The sequence below is a fragment of the Amblyomma mixtum genome, chromosome 3 (genome assembly GCF_055824585.1).
Source record: "Amblyomma mixtum isolate Tamu chromosome 3, ASM5582458v1, whole genome shotgun sequence".
Classification (NCBI taxonomy): domain Eukaryota; kingdom Metazoa; phylum Arthropoda; class Arachnida; order Ixodida; family Ixodidae; genus Amblyomma; species Amblyomma mixtum.
Window position 1 is genome coordinate 290,486,406 of NC_143014.1, and position 23,207 is coordinate 290,509,612.

The window sequence follows — 23,207 nt, forward strand, 5'->3', positions numbered from 1 at the left end:
CATGGCTGCAAGAGAAAAAACGCCAATTTTTCCAATATCGTACATATTTATACACAAAAATGATAACTAGATTGCACGTTCATAGGCGTGAGATCATCATACTACTAAATTAAAATGCAGAACGCCCAAAATTCTACACAATTAGTTCGCAGCTGCTCCATGTTCCTCGATGACGCCCTGAAAACAGCCCTCCGGACGACTTCTTGTGTGCACACGTTGGAACTGGGCGTCCTTTCAAGTTCCCCTCCCTACTTGTGGTGGCACGTGCTGGTGACGCAAGAAGTCCCCGGGCAGAATCTGCTGTCATCCAGGAAGAGGTTGCATGCTAGCAGAGTGCGCAGGGAAGGTGCAATATCCCAGGCACTCCCTGCGAGCAGATATCACATCAGTTGTTCCATCAGCAGTCAAAGCTTATATTCTGATGTCTTGCAAACAACCCATGCCTTGCGTAAAACGAACTGGTGAATTTTCGCCATGGTGCTAACCTGAGCACAATGATTTTCAATAATGACGTGTACTTTCCTGCACATATTTCTGCTGTGCTGATCCAAAACAAAAAAAAAAGCGGCCTCTAGAAAGGCTGAACTTCTAAACAACAGCCGTATGGTACTGTTTAACCAAACATGACCAGATCAGAAGAGGAGAGAATACTTGAAGAATTTTCAGACATTTTGACTTCAAGAACACAGATCAGGACCTCCAGTACTTCCCGCATTTGCAAGTGAGACGCAGGGATAACAGCTGTGTAACTTGAAGTGTCAAGAAATCCATACAAAAAATCATAAAACACATAGGGCAGCTGAATAAGCTATACATGGCCTCTATCTGAAGCCAGGCTGCGGATATAACAGCCCTTCGGGCTTCATGGCAGCAATTACCAGCTTCCTTAAATAAACTCAACTCATTTTTTGTGGTAATGGCCTGAAACTAGACATTCTAGTTCGATCTATTTCCAGCAGTGACCCGTTATACCTGCTATGATCACGATGACTACTCCTGAGAATGCCATTCTACTCAACCTAACTCACATCATATGATTAACAAGCGAATGCCTTTTTGTTAAAGTAGTTTTTTAGGACGCCAAGAGTAGTACGCTACGACACTGCTGCAGAATAATGTGAGGCCGGCGTGCTCTAAAGAGGCATGTGCTGGTGAGAATAATAATGGTAGATAAAACTGTGACCTTGCAACATTTTCAGCGAGAGCTTTAAGAAAGGCAGCCACCAGACTCCCAAGAACACACTAGACCACATGCAGCAACTACAGGCTGGCTGTGCCTCACTAGCAGTGGAGGTTTCAAAACTCCTCTCATTTGAAAAGATATCATCAAAGTTCAAACCAACAGTCAACCCTACCGCTCACAACACTATAACCGTAGGCATTGAAGCGCTGAACTTCCAGTGTGTGTGAAAGCAGCCGTCTCGGAACTGTTTGAGAGCCAAGAAAATGTGGTTAAGCTAGGGAAATGAACATCTTTGCATGTGTCAACCTGAGAGCCCTTGATTGGTTTACAAATTGTTATTGACTGCAGCAACAGTAGCCCCGAATAGCTGATAAGCTGGGAAGCATTTGTCCACGTGCCTCAAAATCTTGTCGAAGAAGGGATGGGCAGGATGCCTCTTGAAATGCTCTCTAGAGAAATAATTTGCCTTTCCTCCAGGGCAAAATAGTGAGCCTGGTAACTGTCGGATGTTCTTCATCCATAAGAACATGCGGTGAAGGTCAGCCTGGACCACGCGGTGCATGCTTCTGGCTGACCTAAACCATGACCACCTACCCACACCCTTCGTGCTACCTCAGTTGTTGCTCCTTTTGAGAAGAGTGGCTATTGGTGCTGGCTGCTATATAGTTTTGCGCGATTAAATGGAGGGACAAAGGTTTGCAAACTGTTAACTGTAGAAGCAACAGCAGCGAAGGAGAAAAAGAATTTCCTCCTCTGTTGACTACCTCTGTTCGTTACTAAAAAAGCCATGGCATACCAGCTGTTTCACTCACCTGCCCTTTTATCCACCTCAAGCGGCACACACTCCGCTGCATGGTGGAACTCATGCATTCTAAGGAGCCGAGGAACTGGTGACGAGCAATCTAATGCCACATTTTGGCACCCGAGTCCATTGTGTCTTCCGGCTCCTGCAGAGGGTCCTGGATCCACAGCTGCACGGATGTCCTCAATGGTCTCTACCTGCAGTAATGGTCCAGAATGCATTTCACTCCGCAAGCGACAGGAACCGTTCTGACACTTTGTGGTCAAGTGTCAATGTGCGGACAGTGGCAAATGCGACAATATGCGCGGTAAACTAGGCAGGCATTGCACGTTGTCAGCAAAAATTGATGTTCACTCGCTCACCACTGAGGCATATCCTCGTGAAAGGTGAATGCAAGCTCATATGTTCATAGTGGAAAATGGAGAGAAGGGCTTTGCAACGCAAAGGCAGGCAAACTGTCAAATGCGTCTTGTGCCCCCTTCTTCTACTGACCAAGAAGTTAACATGGCTAATGTCATGCCATGAAGTGTAGGATGTGGCATGAGCTTTGAGGGTGATATGATACGTTCTAAGAACAATAAATATGAGCCAGTCGTATTCTTTATAGCAGGATGTCACTCAGTCAGGTGACGTCGAGTTTCCATTTGCAGAACGTTTTCACTGCCTAGTAACTAGCTAGTAAGTTGTAAGCACTGCCTAGACACCGTTCATGATAAACATCTGCACAATTACCTCACCTACACTTTGAGGGCACTTTACTTCTCCAGGCTGGTCTTCCCCAGGCAAAATTCTTAACCCTGACTGGCAGTATTTTTACGGACTAACTACATGCAACAGTACCAGAAAACACGCATAGATTTGCTTTCATCATGCGTCATTGAAACTTTTTCGCACCGTTAAGAGGGATCCGCTATCCTTGAGTCACATTTCGAGGCTTCTATCTGAATGAAATTTTCCTGACTCGAAAATGATTGCTTAGGATACTGACACTCACTCAGTTTGCTGTACAGCTGCAACGAAAAAAGATTAGCACAAGTGACTCATGACCGGCACGGAAAAATTGAGACGCGGTGCTGTTGCAGCTGTATGCGTGGATAGCCAGAGTGACTGGCACATTCCACTTTCCAAATGGGGGTGGCTGACAGAAAGCAGCCCATCTGAAAGCTTCCATTTTAAATGATAGCTTGTGCGCTGCTTATCGGTAGAATTAAGCGCCAACGTTGGTGTGCACATGACTCCATTTCTTTATTTTTTGCTGGCGTTGTGAGCAGCGGTATTTTTTTATCGAAGTTTTCCCTCAAAGTCATTGTTTGCTGGACAATAGACTGTCAATGGCTGTCAGCACTAGCGAAGATAAATGACATCATACATGAACTTGCACATTCCGGACATGAGTTTAGTTTTTGGCAACAAATGAACGCAGCAGTTTAAACTCGCAATTTTCTCTTTATTGACCAATTTCCTCGACATTTTAGCATAGCATGAGAAATAAAAAAGGTGTAAAATGAATTGACAACTGTCAAATTATGAGAAGCTCTTCCAAGCTAGTGGATTAGTGACGGGCAAATGCTCCACCAGCCTCCACGACATTGCGTGCTCGCCAAATTTGTCAATAAAGGAAATTTGGAAATTTGTCAATAAAGAGAAAATTGCGAGTTGAAACTGCTGCGTTCCTTTGTTGCCAAAAGTAAATTCATGTCTGGAATGCGCAAGTTCATGTAAGATGCCATTTATCTTCGCTAGCGCTGACAGCCATTGACAGTCTATTGTCCAGCAAATAATGACTTTGAGGGAAAACTTCGATAAAGAAAATACCGCTGCTCACAATGACAGCTAAAAAAAAATAAAGAAATGGAGTCATGTGCACACCAACATTGGCGCTTGATTTTACCAATAAGCAGCGCACAAGCTATCATTTAAAATGGAAGCTTTAGGATGGGCTGCTTTCTGTCGGCCACCCCCACTTTGGAAAGTGGAATGTGCAAGGCACTCTCACTATATGCGCATATGGCTACAATAGCGACGCGTGCCGCAATTTTTTCGTTCCGGTCGTGATTCACTTGTGCCGTTCTCTTTCTGTTGCAGCTGTACCTCTTCAAAGCCTTGAGTGTAACTCGATAGTGTTGGCGCGGAATTTTCACAGCTAGGACATTTTCGTAGCTCAGTTTTGTGGCTGTGCACGCGTGCTTCATGTGGTCTAGCGTTATAGTTTGTGGGGACGCCTTCGTCCCCTGCGTTCACTTTCCCGCATTGCACCCCACTGTTGTTAGCTGCCCCCGAAAAGCACTCCTCTCGGTTCGGTTACTTTTAACTAACAGGGGAGGGCGCTCGCGTCGCAGCGACACCAGCGCCACGGATGGCGTTTTGCTGCGCGCGCGCGAGGGATAGCTGGCTCTCTTCTCCCTGGGCCCGGGAAGCGTGTTGGACGTTCACGCGCAAAGCTTCGCTCTTCGTCGGCGGGCGACCTCGTGTGGAAACGTGTTCCCCTCAGCTCGTCCCTTCCGGCCTCGGAGTTATTCCCTCTGCCCTAGCGTGGGCGAACGTTCGCTCGTAGCCGTGCTGGTGAGTCGGACATCCTAGATTCCTCAGTGTATTTTGTTGCTAGCTGGCGTTATTGTTGTTATAGCAATAAATGCCTTGTTTGTGTCAGCCAGTGTGTCGTTCCTTTGTTGCCGCAGAGCAAGGCCCGCCGTGGTCAGCGTGCGCTCGGTAGCGTTCGCGACCACGGGGTGGGGTCTGCGCGGCTTTGAACTATGTCAGCCGCGGTTAAGCGGGGAGAACGTGTTTATCTCCCCCAATTTAAACCCCACAAGTTATAGCTTAAAAAAATTTTTGTTACCACAAAAAAGAGTGTATAGTGGCAATAAAATTATTTCCGTCAAAAAGCATGTGCAAGTGCTCGAGGCTTTGCGAATTGCTTGAGCTGCATTTGAGAACATACAAGTCATCGTGAGAAAGTCTTTCCAGGTGCACTGCTGACGACGGATGATTGTGAAGCAGACAAGAAGAAACATCTTTAAAGGGTCAGTCTACTGAATTTTATCGGCCATATTTTCTTTGCGGCAACCGATAGCTCTTTACTCAAATTACCGTTTAGCCAGGTGTGGTGCCAAGAAGTGCGGTAGAACATTTTAAAACAGAATTTATTGATGAGGGAACACATCTGTATGAGATGGTAGTCTCATCTGGCAACCATCTGGATTTCCGCCGCGCGGCGACAAACATGGCGGTGCCCGTCGAAGCTGGACCTCTCGCTTCGGACTGAATTCTCGTTGTTGCTGCCTTTTTCAATGCTTTCACTGGTCATAAATGGGGCGCCGGTCTTTCGCTTCGTGTCATCTAGCCTATAAGAAAACATATAAGTGCTAAATTTGCTTTATTTTAATAATTATAGTGACGATTCTGCCGCTTCTAGGCTTGAGTGGTGAGTCGGTTTGTTTACAGCAATGGTTCCCGTCCTGACAACCAGATGGGGCCACTATAGGCTGAGTTTATTTTTGCGTCTCTGCTAGCATACGCTGAACTAAAAGTGGGAATGTGCCTGCGTTTAGCGTACGTATAACTAGAAATAATCATATGAGTTACAGAAAAAGCGAGCGGTACGCCTTCTACAGTTTTCTAGAACAAAACGTACGTTTCTGTGACATTGGGGCATACTAACGGTACGTAGTATATTCACTTATGCTTCTACAAAAAAAGACTACCACCTGCTTGAACAAAATGAACGTATGGGGTCGTCACCATGCATTTTTACGCGACTTTTAATGCCGAAATAAAATATAAATTCCTGCCTAAACCAGGAGCAGTTCCCTCGTTATTGATGTTATAGGGCGCCAACTACCAGAATATGCCATTATTTATACACTCATCTCGGTGAGTAGACTGACCCTTTAAAACAAGGAACGCTGGGCAAATGGTGAAACTTGCTGAAGTGAACAGCAGAGGCAGCTGCTCTCGCCCATGCCTTTTAAAGATAAATCAACGAAACCTAATACGATCTCTCAAACGTTCGTAGTGCCCCTCGTTAAAGACTAAAGTGAGTTTTTTTGAAGCAGCAGGTGTATTTTTAGGTCATTATTTGTAAGGAAATAACTCAACGTCGGCAATATTTCTTCACTAAACGATCTCTGCAGAAGTTTCTTCTGTGAAGCACGCATAACTTCTTTCTCATACGCATTGCTGGCGAGGCATGAAATGTTGCAATCGTCACAGGTATCAATCTGTCTCGCAGATGTCTCATTGTAAAATTGATATCTCATGGATGTTTAAATTAAACATTATCTTAGGCTCTTTACTTATCACAATTCACTTCTTCATTTGAACTCCCTCACTACCCATGGATACCAACTAACACTCAGTTTGCCGAGAAAAAGGGAAACTCGAAGCGGCACAGAAAACAAACACGACTTCTTTGGCCTATTTCAAGCGAAAGTGAACTTGAATGAATCCCCTCAACTACCTGACTTGACGTTGTTCATTCACCCTTTCAAGGTGGCGGCTCAACGTAGAGTTCACGAACCATGCTTGATGATTATTCAAGACCAAGAAAAATGCCTGTGCTTTGATTGGCGCAAGCCATGTAATTTTATGTCTCGACCAAAATTTGAATTACATGATATGTCGCTTCTTTTCACTAAGATGTCAGGTACACAGCAAAAAATTTGTTAAGGCTGTAGAAAACTTATTCAGAGACTGCCAAGAGTCTACTTGGATCAAGCTCATGCACTAAACATGAGCCATTAGTTATAGGTGGTAGTCTACATTTTATCACTGACATTCATACCAACCAGTCCGAATATCAGTACAGAAAACAAGCCAAAGTGCAACCGTAATAGCCTAACAGGCATCAATGTGCACCAATTTTCCAGGCAGAACGGGCTGTAAAGAAGTAAAAAGCTTCCTTCAGATGCTTCATATTTAAGCCTCAGGAATTGATCAAAACCCTAATAATCAGCCACTTTTTTTAAGCGACCAGTTGCTGGGTTAGCTGAAAGAGACACTAAGAAATTTTTACACAGGAAGATTTTAAGCTATGTGCAAGCAGTAAGAAGTGAAGGGCGAGGCGTTCCTGGAGAAAAATGACGTCACTGAGCCTTATGGTCAGGTTACGCAAACACATCTAGCACACTCTCGCCCTCACATCCTCATCATTGGCATTGCTAAATCAGTTGTATGCTCTTTTGCATCACTACTGGTAAAACCTTATGATAAACCTCTGTTAGGTGCGACGGGCTTCTGGATCAATACAACTTCCCACAGTAGTTGGTTCATTTGAGGGCTGAATTTAGACTGCGCTAAAGTGACGAAGACTCAGGAAAGAACACACCTTGAGATGATAGTTTCTGGCGTCTTCACAACCCGCATTGCATGGGCACCGAGGGACGGGAACGAGCGCATATCGCGATGCTCTCCGATCCCGGCCTAAAATAATTTGCGTGCGGGTGGTGTCAGAAAATTTCTTCTTGGGTGTGTTAGCTTTTGCTTGCTGTTTATTGCGTTAGTGCCCTCGGAGAAAAGCATTTTTTCATCTTCTGAGTACCTTGAGCTCGTACAGCACTCACCTCGCAGAATGTTTAAGCAAAAAGGAAAATGATGCTCTAAAATCGTTAATTTTGTCTGTTTTGATTGCACTTAACTGTGTACTTTCAACTTTGCTTCAAGGCAATACAAACTCTAAGACTTCAGTAACCAACTGCAGGCTTCACAGCTGCCCAACGTGCTAGCCAATGACTGGTTACGCTTTACACGTCATAGCCATGCATCTAAACCACAGAAGAGAGATGCTCAAAAGGCTACTTAAATCCCAACGCTTCATTCTTCCCCTTTCCCACACCTCAGTCATTGCGAACTGGGTGATGTAAGGCAACCACAGATTAACTCCCTGCCTTATGACCTTTCACACAAGCACATACTGCACCACCTGGCCACCTCCGGTGTTAGGTATGTGACGCCTAGCCACAGAATGGGCATACACACCGTTCCTGTCCACTAGCCGCCCTGTAACTGCATTACATCCCAAGGAAATTCCTTAGCCTCCCCTGTAACTGCATTACATCCTAAAGAAATTCCTACCCACCGTAATCCCACGTGCTGTATTTTCCGAAAAGCTATAATTCCCCCTCCTAAAGGTGCAGTTTGCCCATAACTATGGACACTCCTCGAGCCATACATCATCTACCTGTAGGGCAACCATCACGCGGCGCCAAACTGCAGCATCAACCAACTAACATTCAACAGCAACCCAGAAGTGAAACGCACAATAAAGGCTGCTTCCTTTCTCTTTTATCAGCTGCCATAAACGAGCTCTAGGCTTCAACACCATCAGCCCAAAATGAGCATTTGTGAAGCATATCAAGAAATGAATTTTTTTTTGATGAGCTAAATTTACTTTGACAGCAATTGTAAAAAACCTGGAAGTTTATCAGCAGCAACACATTAGAAGCTGATGCATGATATGCCACCAGTGGTTTACACACATTCCTGATAAGTTGAAAACCAGAGTGGTGGTAGGGATGACCAAGCCAGGAAAGTCAACAGGGTAGACAATGTGCTCTCAAATATGACAGCTTTGGAAGTGGCAGGCAGAGGGCGCGTAGTGTCTCCGTTTGCCTTGAAGAGCGTGGATCGTACCTGGGCCAGAGCTCTGCAGACGCTGCGCCTCCTGTCGGTGGGCGGGAGCCACTGGAGCCTGCCTCCTCCAACACACGTGGGGCTCACCTCGCTCTGTGTGTCCCTGGGGCCCTGTACATAAAGGGCACATGTGTTGGGTGCAGTGAAGCTTTGAACTTTAGGCACACAGTGACAGGCACCGAAGGAGGCTGCTTCGTAGTCGTCTACCCTCAAGAGGTGCACCTGAGCATCAGAATGAATTCAGGAAAAAAAAACACCGATGAGACTGGACAAGTGCAAACACTGTGTAGCTTTAAAGGGACCATGAAAAGAATTAAAAGCCGCTTGCAAATGTTAGAAGTGATGCTCAGAAGCATTGACACCAAGTATGAATCTTCGGAACTGAGCCGGCAATTTATTATGAATTTTTAAAAATCGTGTTTTTTAAAATTCGCGGGCCGCTTGGTGTCTTCGTAGGGAGCAATTCTGAAACCAAAATCGGGAAAACAGACGTCACTAGTCCCATGACGTCGGCAGGCCACCACACGCTGTCATTCGCTAGAGCCGCGGCAGCTTCGACGTCACGGCACACTTCCGGTAGCGGTGAACATCGTCTGCTCGAGCGGCCGCGCGACCCCCTCGGGCAAGCGCGAGCGAGGGCATTGCCTTCGCGCATATGGTTTTAATTTACCTCTGCCGCCTCTTTCTGTCGCGAGTTCGGGAGCCAAGAAAGCGCAGAGACCGGAGAGACGCTGCCGACACACGCTGTTCCTCGGGAGTGGGACAACCGGAAGTCGTAAACCGAACGTCAGCGAATGACGTGTTCATGGGCGGAGCCCAGTCCTGGAGCTGTTTTCTTTATTTTTTTATGGTACCCCGCGCGTACGAGTTGAGGGGGGAGAGGAGGAGCGTGATTTTTAATCGCCTATAACTTCGTTGTTATTGATGCTAGCTCAAAAATTCTTGCGCTGGAGTGACGAGTGATGGATTGCCTATCTTTACATAATCTCAATTAATTTGTTTCATAGTCCCTTTAAGAAGTGCGGTTGAGGTGACTCGAAACCTGTCCTTTTGAGATGAAGTCACATTTAGATGCAGTGCCGACTATGAGTGAAAAAATACCCTCGGTCATTTCTAGATGCAGTGCCGACTATGAGTGAAAAAATACCCTCGGTCCTACAGAAATGCGACGCCGTTTTTTTTTGGCAATGATCTCAGGTGCTGTAGCCAAACTAACCATGCTTTGGAGCCTCTAATGGATGCTAATTAGCGTGTGCAGGGGGGTTACCTTGATAACGCTGGATTATTTTGACATCTTGCTGACTGTATTTCACTTTCGAGTTTCTTCAGCACAATTACCACCCCTTCAAAACCTGGATATTAAATTAAAAACTTCACTGCAACCACAGAGAAAATTTTTTATGCCCATTTCTGTGGGACTGAGTTGTCTGAATGTGGAAATGCTTCTTGCCCATCACTGTAATACTGCGACATGCCGAAGGGTCGTGGCATGCGTTTTTTAGCGCCCAGCTTTGTGCATGGCTCTTACTGCGATCGCGGACACTTGCGGTCAAGTTTCAACAGCTGTAGTCGCTATCAGTTTTTGCGAGTGGCCACAACTTTCTGCTGTTCTTGCATCATGTACACTTGTAACTTAGAATAAAAGTGTAATTTATTTTAGCTCTAAAACTCACACTTTTATCGATTCTCCAGCTATTTTAAAGTTACTTTTGTATCGTAAAAACAGGTTTCAAGAAATAAGCAGAAGTTATGAACCTTTTCGCATCTACTGACCATCAGCATTACTGATTCAGTTTCATTAAGGCAGTTTGAGCATCTTTGGTAATTTTCGCTCTCGCCTTACACGCCTTGTATAGGTATACACGTTAGAATTGTAGACACAAGGAATTGGCCGCTACAGTAATCAGTGATCATTGATTATTCCATGGTTCTTTGGAACTGAGCCGGTTGGTACCTCAGCTCAGCTGCTGACCCCAAAGATGCGGGTTCGATCCCGGCCACGGCGGTCGAATTTCGACTGAGGCAAAATTCTAGATACTCATGTGCTGTGCTATGTCAGTGCACGCTAAAGAACCCCGGGTGGTCGAAATTTCCAGAACCCTTCACTACGGTGTCTCTCATAGCCTCAGTAGCTTTGGGATGTTAAAACCCTATAAACCAAACGAACCTAAAATAAAGCAAAACGCTGTGAAGAAGCAGCACAATGCTAACAATATCTCTACCGACATGAAGGTCATATGAAGGAAAACAAAAAAAAACAAAAAAGATAAAAATGGCTATTGATTTAACATGATCTGCTGGGCTGGCCGGATGTCATCGATATATATCAGCAGTGTGAACACAATCAGGAAAAAGATGCCGATAGTACAGAGCACTGAACTTCCAACTTTATTTGAAGAAACTGAAACTCGCACTTATATACACACCATGTCAAATGCCCATCGTGGGGAATAACCAAGGTAACATGACTGTCAGAGTGCGTGAACGGGCTGAATGGCAGCACCAGGCGAGCCTCCATAGGGAACATCTGCAGCCAAGGGTGTTCGCATCACTGCCAATGCCAACAGGAACAAGGAAATGGCGTGAGGCTGTGGCGCAAGCTAACCGGATGACAGAGTGCCTCTGGCAGCAGGTACTCCAGGGCCTGTGGGCTCTCGTGCATCCAAAGAAGAAAAAGAATGGAGATCCCGTCCACCTCGTGGGAGGTGTCAGGAGCGTCCCAGAGGAGGTCCAGCGTTTCCTTAGTCATGGACCCAAGTTCGCTGTGGAGTCTAGAAGGACAGTACCGGAAATGTTGACCATGGTCAGGCAAGTTTCTTGCCTCGCCCCAGCGGCATTACTGATTTAGTTTCATTAAGGCCGTCCTCCCGAAACGCATTTTTATGTCAACAGCCACGGAATCAGTTCAAATAAATTCTGTAAAACCAGGACGTCCGAATCAAATCTAAGATGTAATGCAAAGAAGCTATGCCAAGGGCTGAATTCGGAGAACCTGTCACATACAATACAAGCAAAAAAGACTGCCTGTCTGGAAATGCTTTTACCGAGTAAACGCACAAGACTGGATATCCTTTGCGTGTGATTGTGTCTGAAAAGTTGGCCCGGCAAAAAGAAGCTGGCAAGTTTCTTTCAGGCTGACAAGCGGTGTTCAGTCAATGGCTGCTTTCCTGTAGTAAACACTGAAGAAGTTTTCAGGTTCTTGCATGAGAACAGAAGAAAGACGTTCAATGGCTTCTCCATTTATACAAAACACCTGTTTTATTCCTTTCCCCCGGATGCCCTCATAGAATGCGTTCATGACATCATCAATAGACACGGTTTGGTGGCCTTCCGAAATGAGCGTGGCGTATCTGCTGACAGCCTCATTGAGTTGCTAGGCGTTTACCTAAAATAGACAGTAAGTGAGTTGAACGGTTCGAGATTCATTCAAAAGCAAGGCTCATGTACAGGCTCATGCACTGCCCCCATTTTGAACGACATTTTTCTGGCTATGCACGACATATCCTTGAGGGACCAGCTGGAGAATTCAAGCATTCTCAGAATTTTCCGGTTCGTAGACGACTTCTTGGTTCTCTTAGATTGCGACACTGATGCATTTCAAACAGAAGCAACTCAAGTTCTCCACGTTCTTCCAAATACTATATCACCTCTTGAAGTTACCTATGAATTACCTGAACAAAGTTCTATGCCTACAGTTGAAGGTTTTTCTCGGACAGAACCACGTGTGCTGGTTGTTTGAACCAAGTGCCAATAAGCCCATCCTGTCCTACAATTCATCCGACACAAAACTGGTAAAAAGGGACATGGCAAAATCAACTTTTAAGAACGGTCTCACAAAATCTTGTGAACACAATTTTTCGGACAATTTTCCAAACCAAGTGTTGAGGCTGATGCAGTCAGGGTACCCACAATCTCTCCTTTCATCTGTAGCAAAAAAAAAAAAAAGTCCTGAAAGGTGTGAAGCATGAAAGTGAAGCCCCAGATATAACGCAACCGTGGAACAAAAGGGTTGCTGTTCTGCCGCACCTGCACAAAATATCACATAATCTGAAGAAAATTGGCAGAAAAGCTGCCGTAGATGTAGTCTCTTCAGCCCCACTGCACCTGTCGAGCCTGTGCAACAAAGTTAACCAAAATAAAAAAGTAACAGTAGCTGTACAGTCAGGCATTGCGACCGTTTTGTGCCTTTTGAGGAGGGCGTTGTATATTCCATTCTTTAACCTGCGGAAAGGCGCACATAGGCCAAACAGGAAAATGATTAAATGAAAGGCTAATGGAACACAAGAATGATTTATCTGGGGTGCCATTGAGAAATTTTCCCACCCACTGCCAGGGATGTGATAGACAAAAGAAATGCATCCCTCATTTTAAGAAAGCAACCATCCGGAAGGAACACAAAATCAATTGACATGGAAAATCGTTGAAGCTGCCTACATCTCACGGCTTACGGAAGGTTGCGTAAGCACCCTACCTATCTCACTTTCTGAAAACGAAATCATTTTTTCTCTGTTTTTTATCTGATTTCACCTGGATTTCAGGGGCGCACCTCACATGTTGCTCTTCCTTATCCTTATACTCATCCTTATACTGCATTTTGTTTTTTACTGTTTTCTCACGTTCTCACGTTTCTAGCAAAATCGTGCCCTTAACTCTGTTTCTTTTTCATCTTTTATATTTTTTTGGCATTTTCAAACATTTAACCCTATTTTTTTTTTTTCATTCTTTTTTTCACATGTAATTTGTCTTTTATGACATAGAATTCATTGCCTAGTGTGCTTTTAGCAATGATGCTCCTCTCGTTATCTTTAGATGCCCTGGACAACGTATGATTCCCAGTACGTTTGCGCGCTCTTACTGTAACGTGATTACTGCCCATGGTGGGCGTTTGACCTGGTGTGCATATAAGAGCGGCTTTCAGTTTCTTGAAATAAAGTTGGAAGTTGAGCGGTGTGTCCTATCTGCATGTTTCTCCTGACTGTGTTCGCGCTGCTGATACATAAGGCTATTGCTGCGTCCTAAACCTTCTAGTAACGTCTAGCATCGAATATTGAGTGCTTGACGCTGACATTACCAACTGCTCCTTTAGCTCTCTACTACCCATTTCTCACTGTGGCAAATAGTGAGTCAGTAGCACATGGCACTAGGTATTTTTGCCTAATCAAGGTGGGTTAGAGACCCATTGCCCACGATTTTTACTCTGATGAGACCACGGGAAAGCTTGTACCCATTGTATCACCGGTGAGCACACTGCAACACTAGGGATCGAACTCCGCACCTCCTGTATGCGAGGAGGTCACTCAAACCACTGCAGGCCATAGTTTAATGCAGTTGCTTGACTATATATTGAAGCAAAACCAGGGCACCTTTGCGCAACCGTGTGCCATAGGCGCTGGAATCAGCGTGTGTTGTGTCAATACTGGCTGGCACAGGGCAGTGACAAATTGATGTGGTACACGAGGATAGTCTACAAGTGGCTACAATTTATCATGGCCTTCATATAATGACATCACACTAAATATGTTAAGGAAATGCATTCTGATTTTCAATTCGATGTGTTTAGTCCTCGTCAACAGTAGAGGTGCCTGGAGAAAACTGATGTCACCGGCTTCTATGATCTAGTCATGTGAACGCATCTCATACTCTCTTGACCTCACATCACCTTTGGCACTGCTTGGTCAGTTGTATGTCCTTTTGCGTCACTGCAGATATAACTGCCTAAAAAACCTCTGCTAGGTGAGGCGGGCTTTTGGATCAATTTACACTTCTCACGATGGTTCATTTGAGTGCTCAGTTTCAACTGCGCTAAAGTGATGAAGACTAAGAAAAGAACATATTTTAACAGGGTAGCCGGCAGCCCATACCGCAGTCATTTTTATGGCGCCTTCCAAACCTGCACTGCTGGGGCACCGAGGGGTGGGAATGTGGGCATATCACGATGCTCTTCAATTACGACTGAAAATCATTTGGATCGGGTGGTATCGGGAAGTCTCCTCTAGCGTGTTTTAGCTTTTTGCTTTGCCTTTCTTGCGTTAGTGCCTAGGAAAAACAGCCTTCTTTTATGTTCTGAGTACCTTGAGCCCATACAGCAGCGCACACCTCGAAAACTGTTTGAAGTGAAGTGGAAAATGATACTCTAAAATCGTTAATTTTGCCTGTTTTGATTGCACTTAACTGTGTATTTTCGACTTTTCTTCAGGGCAATACAAACTATAAGACTTCAGTAACCAGCTGCAGGCTTCACAGCTGCCTAATGCGCTAGCCAATGACCGGTTACGCTTTCCACATCATAGCCATGCACCTAAACCACAGAAGAGAGGTGCTCAAAAGGCTACTTAACTCCCACCGCTTCATTCCTCCCCCTTCCCACACCTCAGTCATCGTGAATTGGGTGATATAAAACAAGCACAGATTAACTCCCTGCCTTATGACCTCTCACACGAGCACATACTGCACCACCTGGCCGCCTCCGGTGTTAGGTATATGTGAAGCCTAGCCACAGAATGCGCATATATACCGTTCCTGTCCCCTAGCCGCCCTGTAACTGCATTACATCCCAAGGAAATTTCTATTTACCGTGATCCCATGCGCTCTATTCTCCGAAAAGCTAAAATGCACCTTCCTCTTGGTGCACTTCACATATTACTATGGAGGCTCCTCGTGGCCTGCATCACCTACTTCTAGTCTTATATCAGCTGCCGCAAATGAGCTCTGTGTTTCAACACCATCAGCTCAAAATGAGCATTTGGGAAGCATATCAACAAATCAGTACTTTTTTTATGAGGCAAATTTACCTAGACAGCCATCGTAAAAACGTAGAAGTTTATCAGCAGCAACACATTGGAAGTTGTTACATGATATGTGTTGCAATACTATTTATATGGTCCATGTCATTTCGATAGATTTTCAGAGGCAAGATCTTTGGGCGAAGTGAAAAATATGGCTTCATTCTGTTTAAGTTAGGCATCTGGATATGTCTCATTTCGAAAAATAAACTAATAAAATATAACATTATGATTTCAGGTGGTCTATTTAAGAGAATGCAAAGAGTGAAAACAGGCCTCAATTGCACCCCAGGCCTCGTTCGAGCAAAACACTCAAGCCGAGTTGCCCGGACCTCTTTGTGAAGCAACTCGGCCTGACCAGTGGTTTACACACATACCTGATAAGTCGAGAACCAGAGTGCCAGTAGGGACAACCAAGCCAGGAAAGTCAACAGGGTAGACAACGTGCTCTCGAATATGCCAGCGTTGGAAGTGGCTGGAAGTCTGTGCGTACTATTTTTGTGTGCCTCAAAGAGCATGGGTCGCACCTGGGCCAGAGCTCTGCAGACACTGCACCTCCTGTCGGCGGGTGGAATCCACTGGAGCCCGCCTCCTCTGGCACACGTGGGGCTCACCTCTCTCTGTGTGTCCCCAGGGCCCTGTATATAAAGGACGCGTATGTTGGGTGCAGTAAAGCCTTGAACTTTAGGCACGCAGAGACAGGTACCGAAGGAGGCTTCTTTGTATTCGTCTACCCTCAACAGGTGTGCCTGAGCATCAGAACGAATACAGGAAAAAAATAGCAATTAGGCTGGGCAAGTACAAACACAGTGTAGCTTTGAGAAGTGCGGTTGAGGTGACTTGAAACCTGTGTTTTTGAGATGAAGTCACATTTAGATGCAGTGCCGATTATGAGTGAAGAAAGACCCTCAGCCCTAAAGAAATGCAACGCCCTGGAAATGGATCTGTTACAGCTAATGTGACATCGCATATTTTAAGCAATGTTCTCAGATGATGTAGTGAAACTGACCATGAAATGGTGTCTCTAATGTATGCTAATTATTGTGTGCATGGGGGGTATCTTGGTAACGCTGTATTATTTTCACATCTTGCAGATTGTATTTTACTTTCAAGTTTCTGCAGCACAGTTTCCACCCTTTCAAAGATAAATATTAAATTAAATTCATCATAGCAACCACAAACAAAATTTTATCGGCCCGTTTCTGTGGGACTGAGTTGTCTTAATGGGGAAATACTTCTCGCCCACCATTGAAATAGCGCGACATGCCAAAGCATCGCGGCACTACTTTTTGAACGACAAGCTCCATGCCCTGCTCTCACTGCGAACGCGGACACTTGCGCTCAATTTCTGCAGCTGTAGTCGTTATCAGTCTGTGAGCAGCCACAATTTTCTGCAGTTTCTGCATCGTGTACACTTGTACCTGAGAATAAAGCTATCATTTATTTCCGGTTTATTTTTGCCTTAATAGCTCAGAACAGAAACTTTCATCAATTTTTCAGTTGTTTAATAGTTACTTTAGTATCCTTAGGAACAGCTTCCAAAAATAACCAGAACTTACGTAATTCTTCGCAGCTACCGACCATCAACATTACTGATTCAGTCTCATTATAGCAGCTTGCGTATTTATGCCAATTTTCGTCCTCACCTTACATACCATGTATAGGTATATGCTCGCGAGAATTGTCAACGCAAGGAATTGGCCACTTCAGTGATTAGTGATCGTTGATTATTCTATGGTTCTTTGGAATTCAGCTGGTTTATACCTATCAAGTGAGGCATCGGCTCTAAAATAGCGCAGAACGCTGAGAAGTAACAAGTACGACAAAGCTAGCGATATCCCTACCGACATAAAGGGCATATAAAGGAAACACGAAAAAACCAAAGGATACAAAAGGCTATTGGTGCCTCTTAAACCCTCTAGTAGCATCTAAGATCCATTATTGATTGCTTGACGCTGAGATTAGCAACTGCTCCTTTAGCTAATACCCGTCTCTGTGACAAACAGAGAGTGCGTGGCAAATGGGAATTGTACCCAGGTATGTGCCGTCTTAACGTTCTCACATAAAAGCCATTCAAATTCGGCGTATTTTCGTGGCTTCAAATGTCTTAGCATTGTTAAAATCATTTATTTTGTTATGTTGGGCTATCAGCGGCGACGTGAGCGGAGGACATGGAATTGATTTCTGCCATGTTAGGTCTTCTACAAACCCTAATAATCAGACAAAATTGATGTTTTAAGGATCATTAAGGAAATTAAGGATCATGGTCCTCTTTAATGAGCAGTAGTTTGTGAACATTCTATTTAGCTTACATGGTGAGCTCCTTAAATTAAAGAAGTCATTCGCTTAGAAATGACGATGATGGTAGATATTAATTGCGCAAGGGAAACTTTGGTCAAGGAGCGGATTGGTACTAGGTATTTTCGCCTGACTGAGGTGGATTAGAGGCCCATTTCCCAAGAATTTTACTCTGATCAGGTCAGGGGAAAGCTTGTACCCATTGTATCACCGGCGAGCACCCTGCTGGACTAGGGATCGAACTCCGCACCTCCCGTATGCGAGGAGGTCACTCAAACCACTACAGGCCACCGTTCAATGCACTTGCTCGACTATACAGTGAAGCAAAACCAGGACACCTTTGCACAACCGTGCACCACAGGGGCTGGAATCAGCGTGCCTTGTGTCAATACTGGCTGGCAAAGAGCGGTGACACACTAATGTGGTACACGGGGTTAATCTGCAATTGGCTACAATTTGTCTTGGCCTTAGTATGATGACATCATGCTTTTAGTAAATGCGTTCTGATTTTCAATTGGATGTGTTTTGTCCTCATCAACTGGCACAAATGTGAATAAGATGAATTGCGCGTCTCTTCTCATGAATTGAAATAGCACTGCTCTACAGAGCTGTTATGTTCCTGAAGGAACGTCAGTGATGGAGGACACCCAATATCTTTAATTGCACTTCATTAACGGCTCAAGTCATCATGGCCTTAATGACAATAAGTGATGCAGTCAGGCATTTGCCCATGATATCGAAAAATTTCATCCCCATATTTTATACCAGGTGTTTCAGCGAGCACTTAAGAAAATACACAAAAAAAAGGGGAAAAAAAACTGCGAGCCAGGCCAGACGTCAGTTGCTTTATAAGTCATACTATTTAGATGGTCAATGAACTAACATTTTCAATTTTTCTGTTTAATTTCCAGTCTGCTCGTTACTATAATTGGCAACTTCGTAGTTGCAGATAAGGCATGTCATCAGTTTGGAAACAAAGAAAAAGCCATTTTCTATGCCACAGAGCCCGAATAAAGCCGGTGGTTGTTTCCACACAAAACAAGCTGAATGCCTGAGGTTTGCAGAAAGTTGAGTGCAAACGCAACATCCGCTGGTAGCTACCAGGTTTTTAAAGTGCTCTCTGAAACGCCAGTAATACTTGGGCTACCAAATAATGGATTGCCTTTCTTCTCTACAGCTTCCAGCTTTTCAATTTAATTTCCTTTCACCCCGTCCCTTCCTTTCCAAAGCAACTTGCACTGGCTGCCTCACCGGAGGGTGCAACACGATGAGGTGGTGTGGGACTTAAGAGAGACTAGAACAGAACTTAACCGGGGTGGGGGGGGGGGGATATTCCTTGTTCTCCATCTGAAACTACATGGCAATGCCTCTTCTGTCAAAGAAACAATGCCTGCTAAAGAAGCAAGGCGTATTACAATCTCCCATTCACTAGGCACCACCGTAGCTTTATTCTGCTTACGTCTAGACTTTCCCCTTTCGCATAGGTTCGCAGATGTAATCTGGGCTTGCACAGTTTGCGAGCCAAAGGTACGTAGTAGTTGTCATTCACCTGCTTTGCGACGTCGGCGAAGGTGGGCCTTGAGCATCGACACAGAGGAGAGGCGGGCATGCGTGCGTCCTGGCTTTTCAAGTAGCTGCAAGAACCCACGGGTGCTACCGGCTGAGACAGGTCGGTTTTGCACTCACAGGCTGTTACGGAGCCATGTTGCATCCCCATCGGTTGGAGGTGGTCGTCGGCATATGGCATTGCCAGCAGCTGCTGCTCCCTGCCGCCTACGTACAGCTCGTGGTTGGTTTCGGCATGGCACACCACGATGAGGCAGCCATCCCCATCGTGTCCAGCACCCTCCGTTCGGGCATACTCCATGCCCATGTTGGTTTAGGAATGGGTCAACGGATTGCTTCGAGACCAATAATCTCCACCTTCCTTTCTTGCGGGGGCAGGTCATGCATAAGAACGATGACAATCAGGCAGAGCACACCATGACATTTTGAATGGGACGTTCTGGCATCTTCGTTTAAAAAACGAAACATACAAAGGAAGCCCCGAGGCCCTTTTGTTTACTCATTCTTGGATCCCCCAATTTGCAACCAAAAATTCCCTAGATTTCCCTAGATACGAAAAATAGTGTTCAGTTGTGAAAAAATATATATGCGTAGTTCAGTAGCAAGTTTTATCATGCAGCTACCCTATTACCAGACGTTGGTAAGCAAATTAGCTGTAATTTTGAAATGAAGGATCTAAAATGAAGAACTTCTAAATGAAGCTACAAGATAAACCTTAGCGCTCTTTGGAAATTACAAATTGAAGGCTCTATATTGTGTTTTTTTTCACTCTATGCAAGATATTAGTAAACGTGCATCGGCATGTAGAATTAACTGAAATTTTTTCCCCTCATGTTGTGTTGGTTTCAACTTCAGCTGAAGGATTCCACGTACAAAATGCCTGTAGGTCACTTGAGGAGTGTACGGAAACTGCGATATAAAAGCTTCTTGTTCCTTAGCTGCGACTGCTCTAGAGGGTGGCTGATGTAACATTTTGAGTCAGTTAAAACAATGAAGCAGTGATTGTTACAGCTTTTGTGTGCCTCATGTGACCTCAACTCAGTTTTCGTCGAGGTGGGACTGGGAATTATGGTTTATGATTTTGGAGGGTCTAACATCCCAAAGTGACCCAGGCTATGAGGGATGAAATAGTGAAGGCTCCGGAAATTTTGACCACTTGGGGTTCTTTAACATGCACTCACATCGCATAGTACACGGGCCTCTAGAATTTTGCCTCCACTGAAAATCGACTGCCGAAGCCGGGATAGATGCTTCGTCTTTCGGGTCAGCAGCTGAGCGCCATAACAATTGAGCCACCTCGGCGGGTGAACTGGGAATTGTTCCCCTACTTAGACAAGCTAAGATTTCCAACACGGCACTCCTTTATGAAAATAAATGGTGCCCTCGTTCTTTCCTAGTTATCAAAATAAACATGCAGGTATGGTTACTAAATCGGAATTTCATGCCGTGCAGCGAGCTCCCAATACAGTGTAAGGAAGGGGCGTGCGTGTTGAGGGAATGCACGGTGGCGTGCAAGATCACAGCAGCGGGTGCTACTGGCCGCATCAGGGACCATATACAACAGACTACATCCATGTAAAGGCTGGGTCACACGTATGCAAGCGACTGAAATTTGAGCAGCGCAGAGTGGCGAAAAATTTGTAACTTATTGGAACATCGCCGCTCTGACCCCTGGAGCTGCCGCGATGGATTTAAGCAGCTTTTGCGCCACAGCAACAAAGTGTTTTAACTTGCATGTGAAACAGGCTTTACTCGAGCACGCGGCATTGTGCGGGCCTCCGTCAGTTGTAGAGAAGAAAACAATGAAAAGCTTGTACTGTCTTCCCAATTTGAGAGAGAAAATTAAGAAAAACTCTGCGACAAATGAAATTTCCCTAGATTATACAAAAAATTCATTTTCTCCTAAACAACGTCCAAATTCTCTAGATCTAGGGAAAGATCCCTAGGGTTGGCAGCACTGAGTACAGAGAATTCCGTTTTTATTTGGAGGATTTTAAAAAGTTCCTGTGAGCAAACTACTGGCCTAATTTAGAGCAAACTTCGCTCACGGGGTAGCATGTAGAACGATCACCGACATGATCGCAATGTACATAGACTCGCAGCACAAAACCTGGGACGAGATTCTCCCGTACGTCACATATGCTTACAACACGGCCACCCAGGAGACGACCCGATTTACACCGTTTCGTCTGGTCTACGGACGTGACGTTCAGACGATGCTGGATGCAATGCTTCCATGCTGCACTGATGACTACCCACTCACACCAGACGCCGAGCAGTTCGCTCAGCGCGCCGAGGAAGCGCGTCAACTTGCCCGTATCCACATTCAGCGGCAGCAGAGCACGGATGCACGCCGCTACAACCTCCGTCATGGGCACGTCGAATACCGTCCGGGTGACCAAGTTTGGGTGTGGACCCCGGTACGCCGCCCAGGCTTGTCTGAAAAACTGATGTGCCATTACTTTGGACTGTACAGTTTTGCGTCGCGTCACAGAAGTGACCTACGAAGTTCTTCCTGACGGGACTGTGCAGCCTCAGCGTCACCCATTCCGCTCTGAGGTTGTGCACGTTGTCCGCATGAAACCGTACTTCACGCGGTAATGGATAGTACGCTCAGTGTTCCGCTAGTTTTCGCGGGGGACACCTTCGCCCACCTCCCTTGTACATTTTTGTGTGCTTGTGCTGTTTTGTTTTTTCTCTTTCCACTGCCCGTACTGCAACCCCACTTTTATGTTTTTCTTTTTTTGGGAGAGGGAGTAATGCCACCTGGTGTTCTCAGGTGGCGCTGAAGTATCTCGCGCTGACTGGCTGGCTGCTGTATTCTGCTGGTTAGCGACCTGTCGCCCTATTTTCCGTTACAATATTGTGGTCTACATTCTTTGAGACGTAATTAAACGTTGGTACTTGCCTGCATTTCCTGCTGTCAACTGCGAGTAAAGCTGTCGCAGACGAGAGCCAAGCAGCTGCTTTAACAGGACGCGCCATCTGCCGGAAGGCGAGTATTAGCGACGGCTCTTTCTTGTCGCATTCATTTCGACGAGCAGCATCTTCGAAGCCAGCGCGCTACCCTCCCATCCACTGAGCCGGAATGTCATTTGCCTCGCCTTCGGGCAGATGGCGCGCCCTGTCAAAGCAGCTGCTTTTCTCGCGTCTGCGACAGCTTTACTTGCAGCTGACAGCAGTTTTTTTTTAATTTCAGGAAACGCAGGCAAGTACCGACGTTTAATTACGTATCAAAGGACGTAGACCATAATATGCTACCCCATAATATGTTAAGTTTGCTCTCGATTAGGCCAGTAGTTTGCTCACAGGAATTTTTTTTAAATCCTCCAGATAAGAACACGGCATTCTCCGTAGATGCACTTGTGTGTGCCAAGAAGTCGGCACAGGTGAGGAGAACGCTACTGCGTTATAATTGCCTCCAAGCCTTTCACTACAGAGCCGCTCACATCCCGGTCTTACCTCTAAGGCAGGAAAAATGCAAAGAACGAAAGTTGACTGCGGGCTGCTGAGATTCTGTCAGTCAGCTTGCTAAGAGAGAAGAAAGGGACCTTGACATATAGGAAAGCTACAAGTACGGCGTTTTCTCTTACCTTACGGCAGTCGCAGAGCAGCCACCGGAGAATGCGCAAGCCAGGCTGCCGTGCACGCGCGTCGAAAGCACGCGGTCACCCGCTCTCGGAGGTATGATGTGCGCGGTTCCAAAGCTCATGCGCTGTCAGAATAAAAGCAGCTCGCAGGACATAAGGACGGAGAGAGAAAAAAAAGATTCGCGAATAATGAAAATAATAATTAAACTTCCTGGAATGTGACAAGCACCGTGAACAAAAGCAATACTGATGGTAGGGTCCCTAGAAAGACTACTGATGGTGACGATGCCAACGATGCCCATGCGGAGCTGTTGCCAGATTTCGCCCCACCTGGAGAGCACTTCGTCAGCTAGCGG

The 23,207-nt window shown here is 45.5% G+C and overlaps 1 protein-coding gene across 3 annotated transcripts; it reads right to left on the minus strand.

Moving 5' to 3' along the window:
* Positions 1 to 6: 6 nt before the first annotated feature.
* On the minus strand, positions 7 to 23,207 carry LOC149355141 (uncharacterized). 3 transcript variants are annotated; one of them, XM_089583647.1, is made up of 6 exons: positions 22,855 to 23,207; positions 19,245 to 19,622; positions 15,775 to 16,035; positions 8,616 to 8,726; positions 1,996 to 2,182; positions 7 to 367 (listed from the first exon to the last, which is right to left on the minus strand). In XM_089583647.1, exons 2-6 carry the CDS (start codon positions 19,566 to 19,568, stop codon positions 249 to 251), a joined length of 1,002 nt encoding a protein of 333 aa, XP_089439773.1. In that variant the 5' UTR covers positions 19,569 to 19,622; positions 22,855 to 23,207; the 3' UTR covers positions 7 to 248. The 3 variants fall into 3 exon arrangements, with proteins under 3 accessions (XP_089439773.1, XP_089439774.1, XP_089439772.1); XM_089583648.1 differs by having other exon boundaries at positions 15,925 to 16,035; positions 19,245 to 19,626; XM_089583646.1 differs by having other exon boundaries at positions 19,245 to 19,626.

Coding starts and splice junctions, on each gene's coding strand:
- LOC149355141 (XM_089583647.1), bottom strand. CDS start 19,568: ATGGGCATGGAGTATGCCCGAACGGAGGGTGCTGGACACGATGGGGAT. Junction 16,036..19,244: donor TCGCCGACGTCGCAAAGCAG/GTGAATGACAAC, acceptor CTTTATATACAG/GGCCCTGGGGACACACAGAG. Junction 368..1,995: donor TGAGGTGGATAAAAGGGCAG/GTGAGTGAAACA, acceptor ATCTGCTCGCAG/GGAGTGCCTGGGATATTGCA.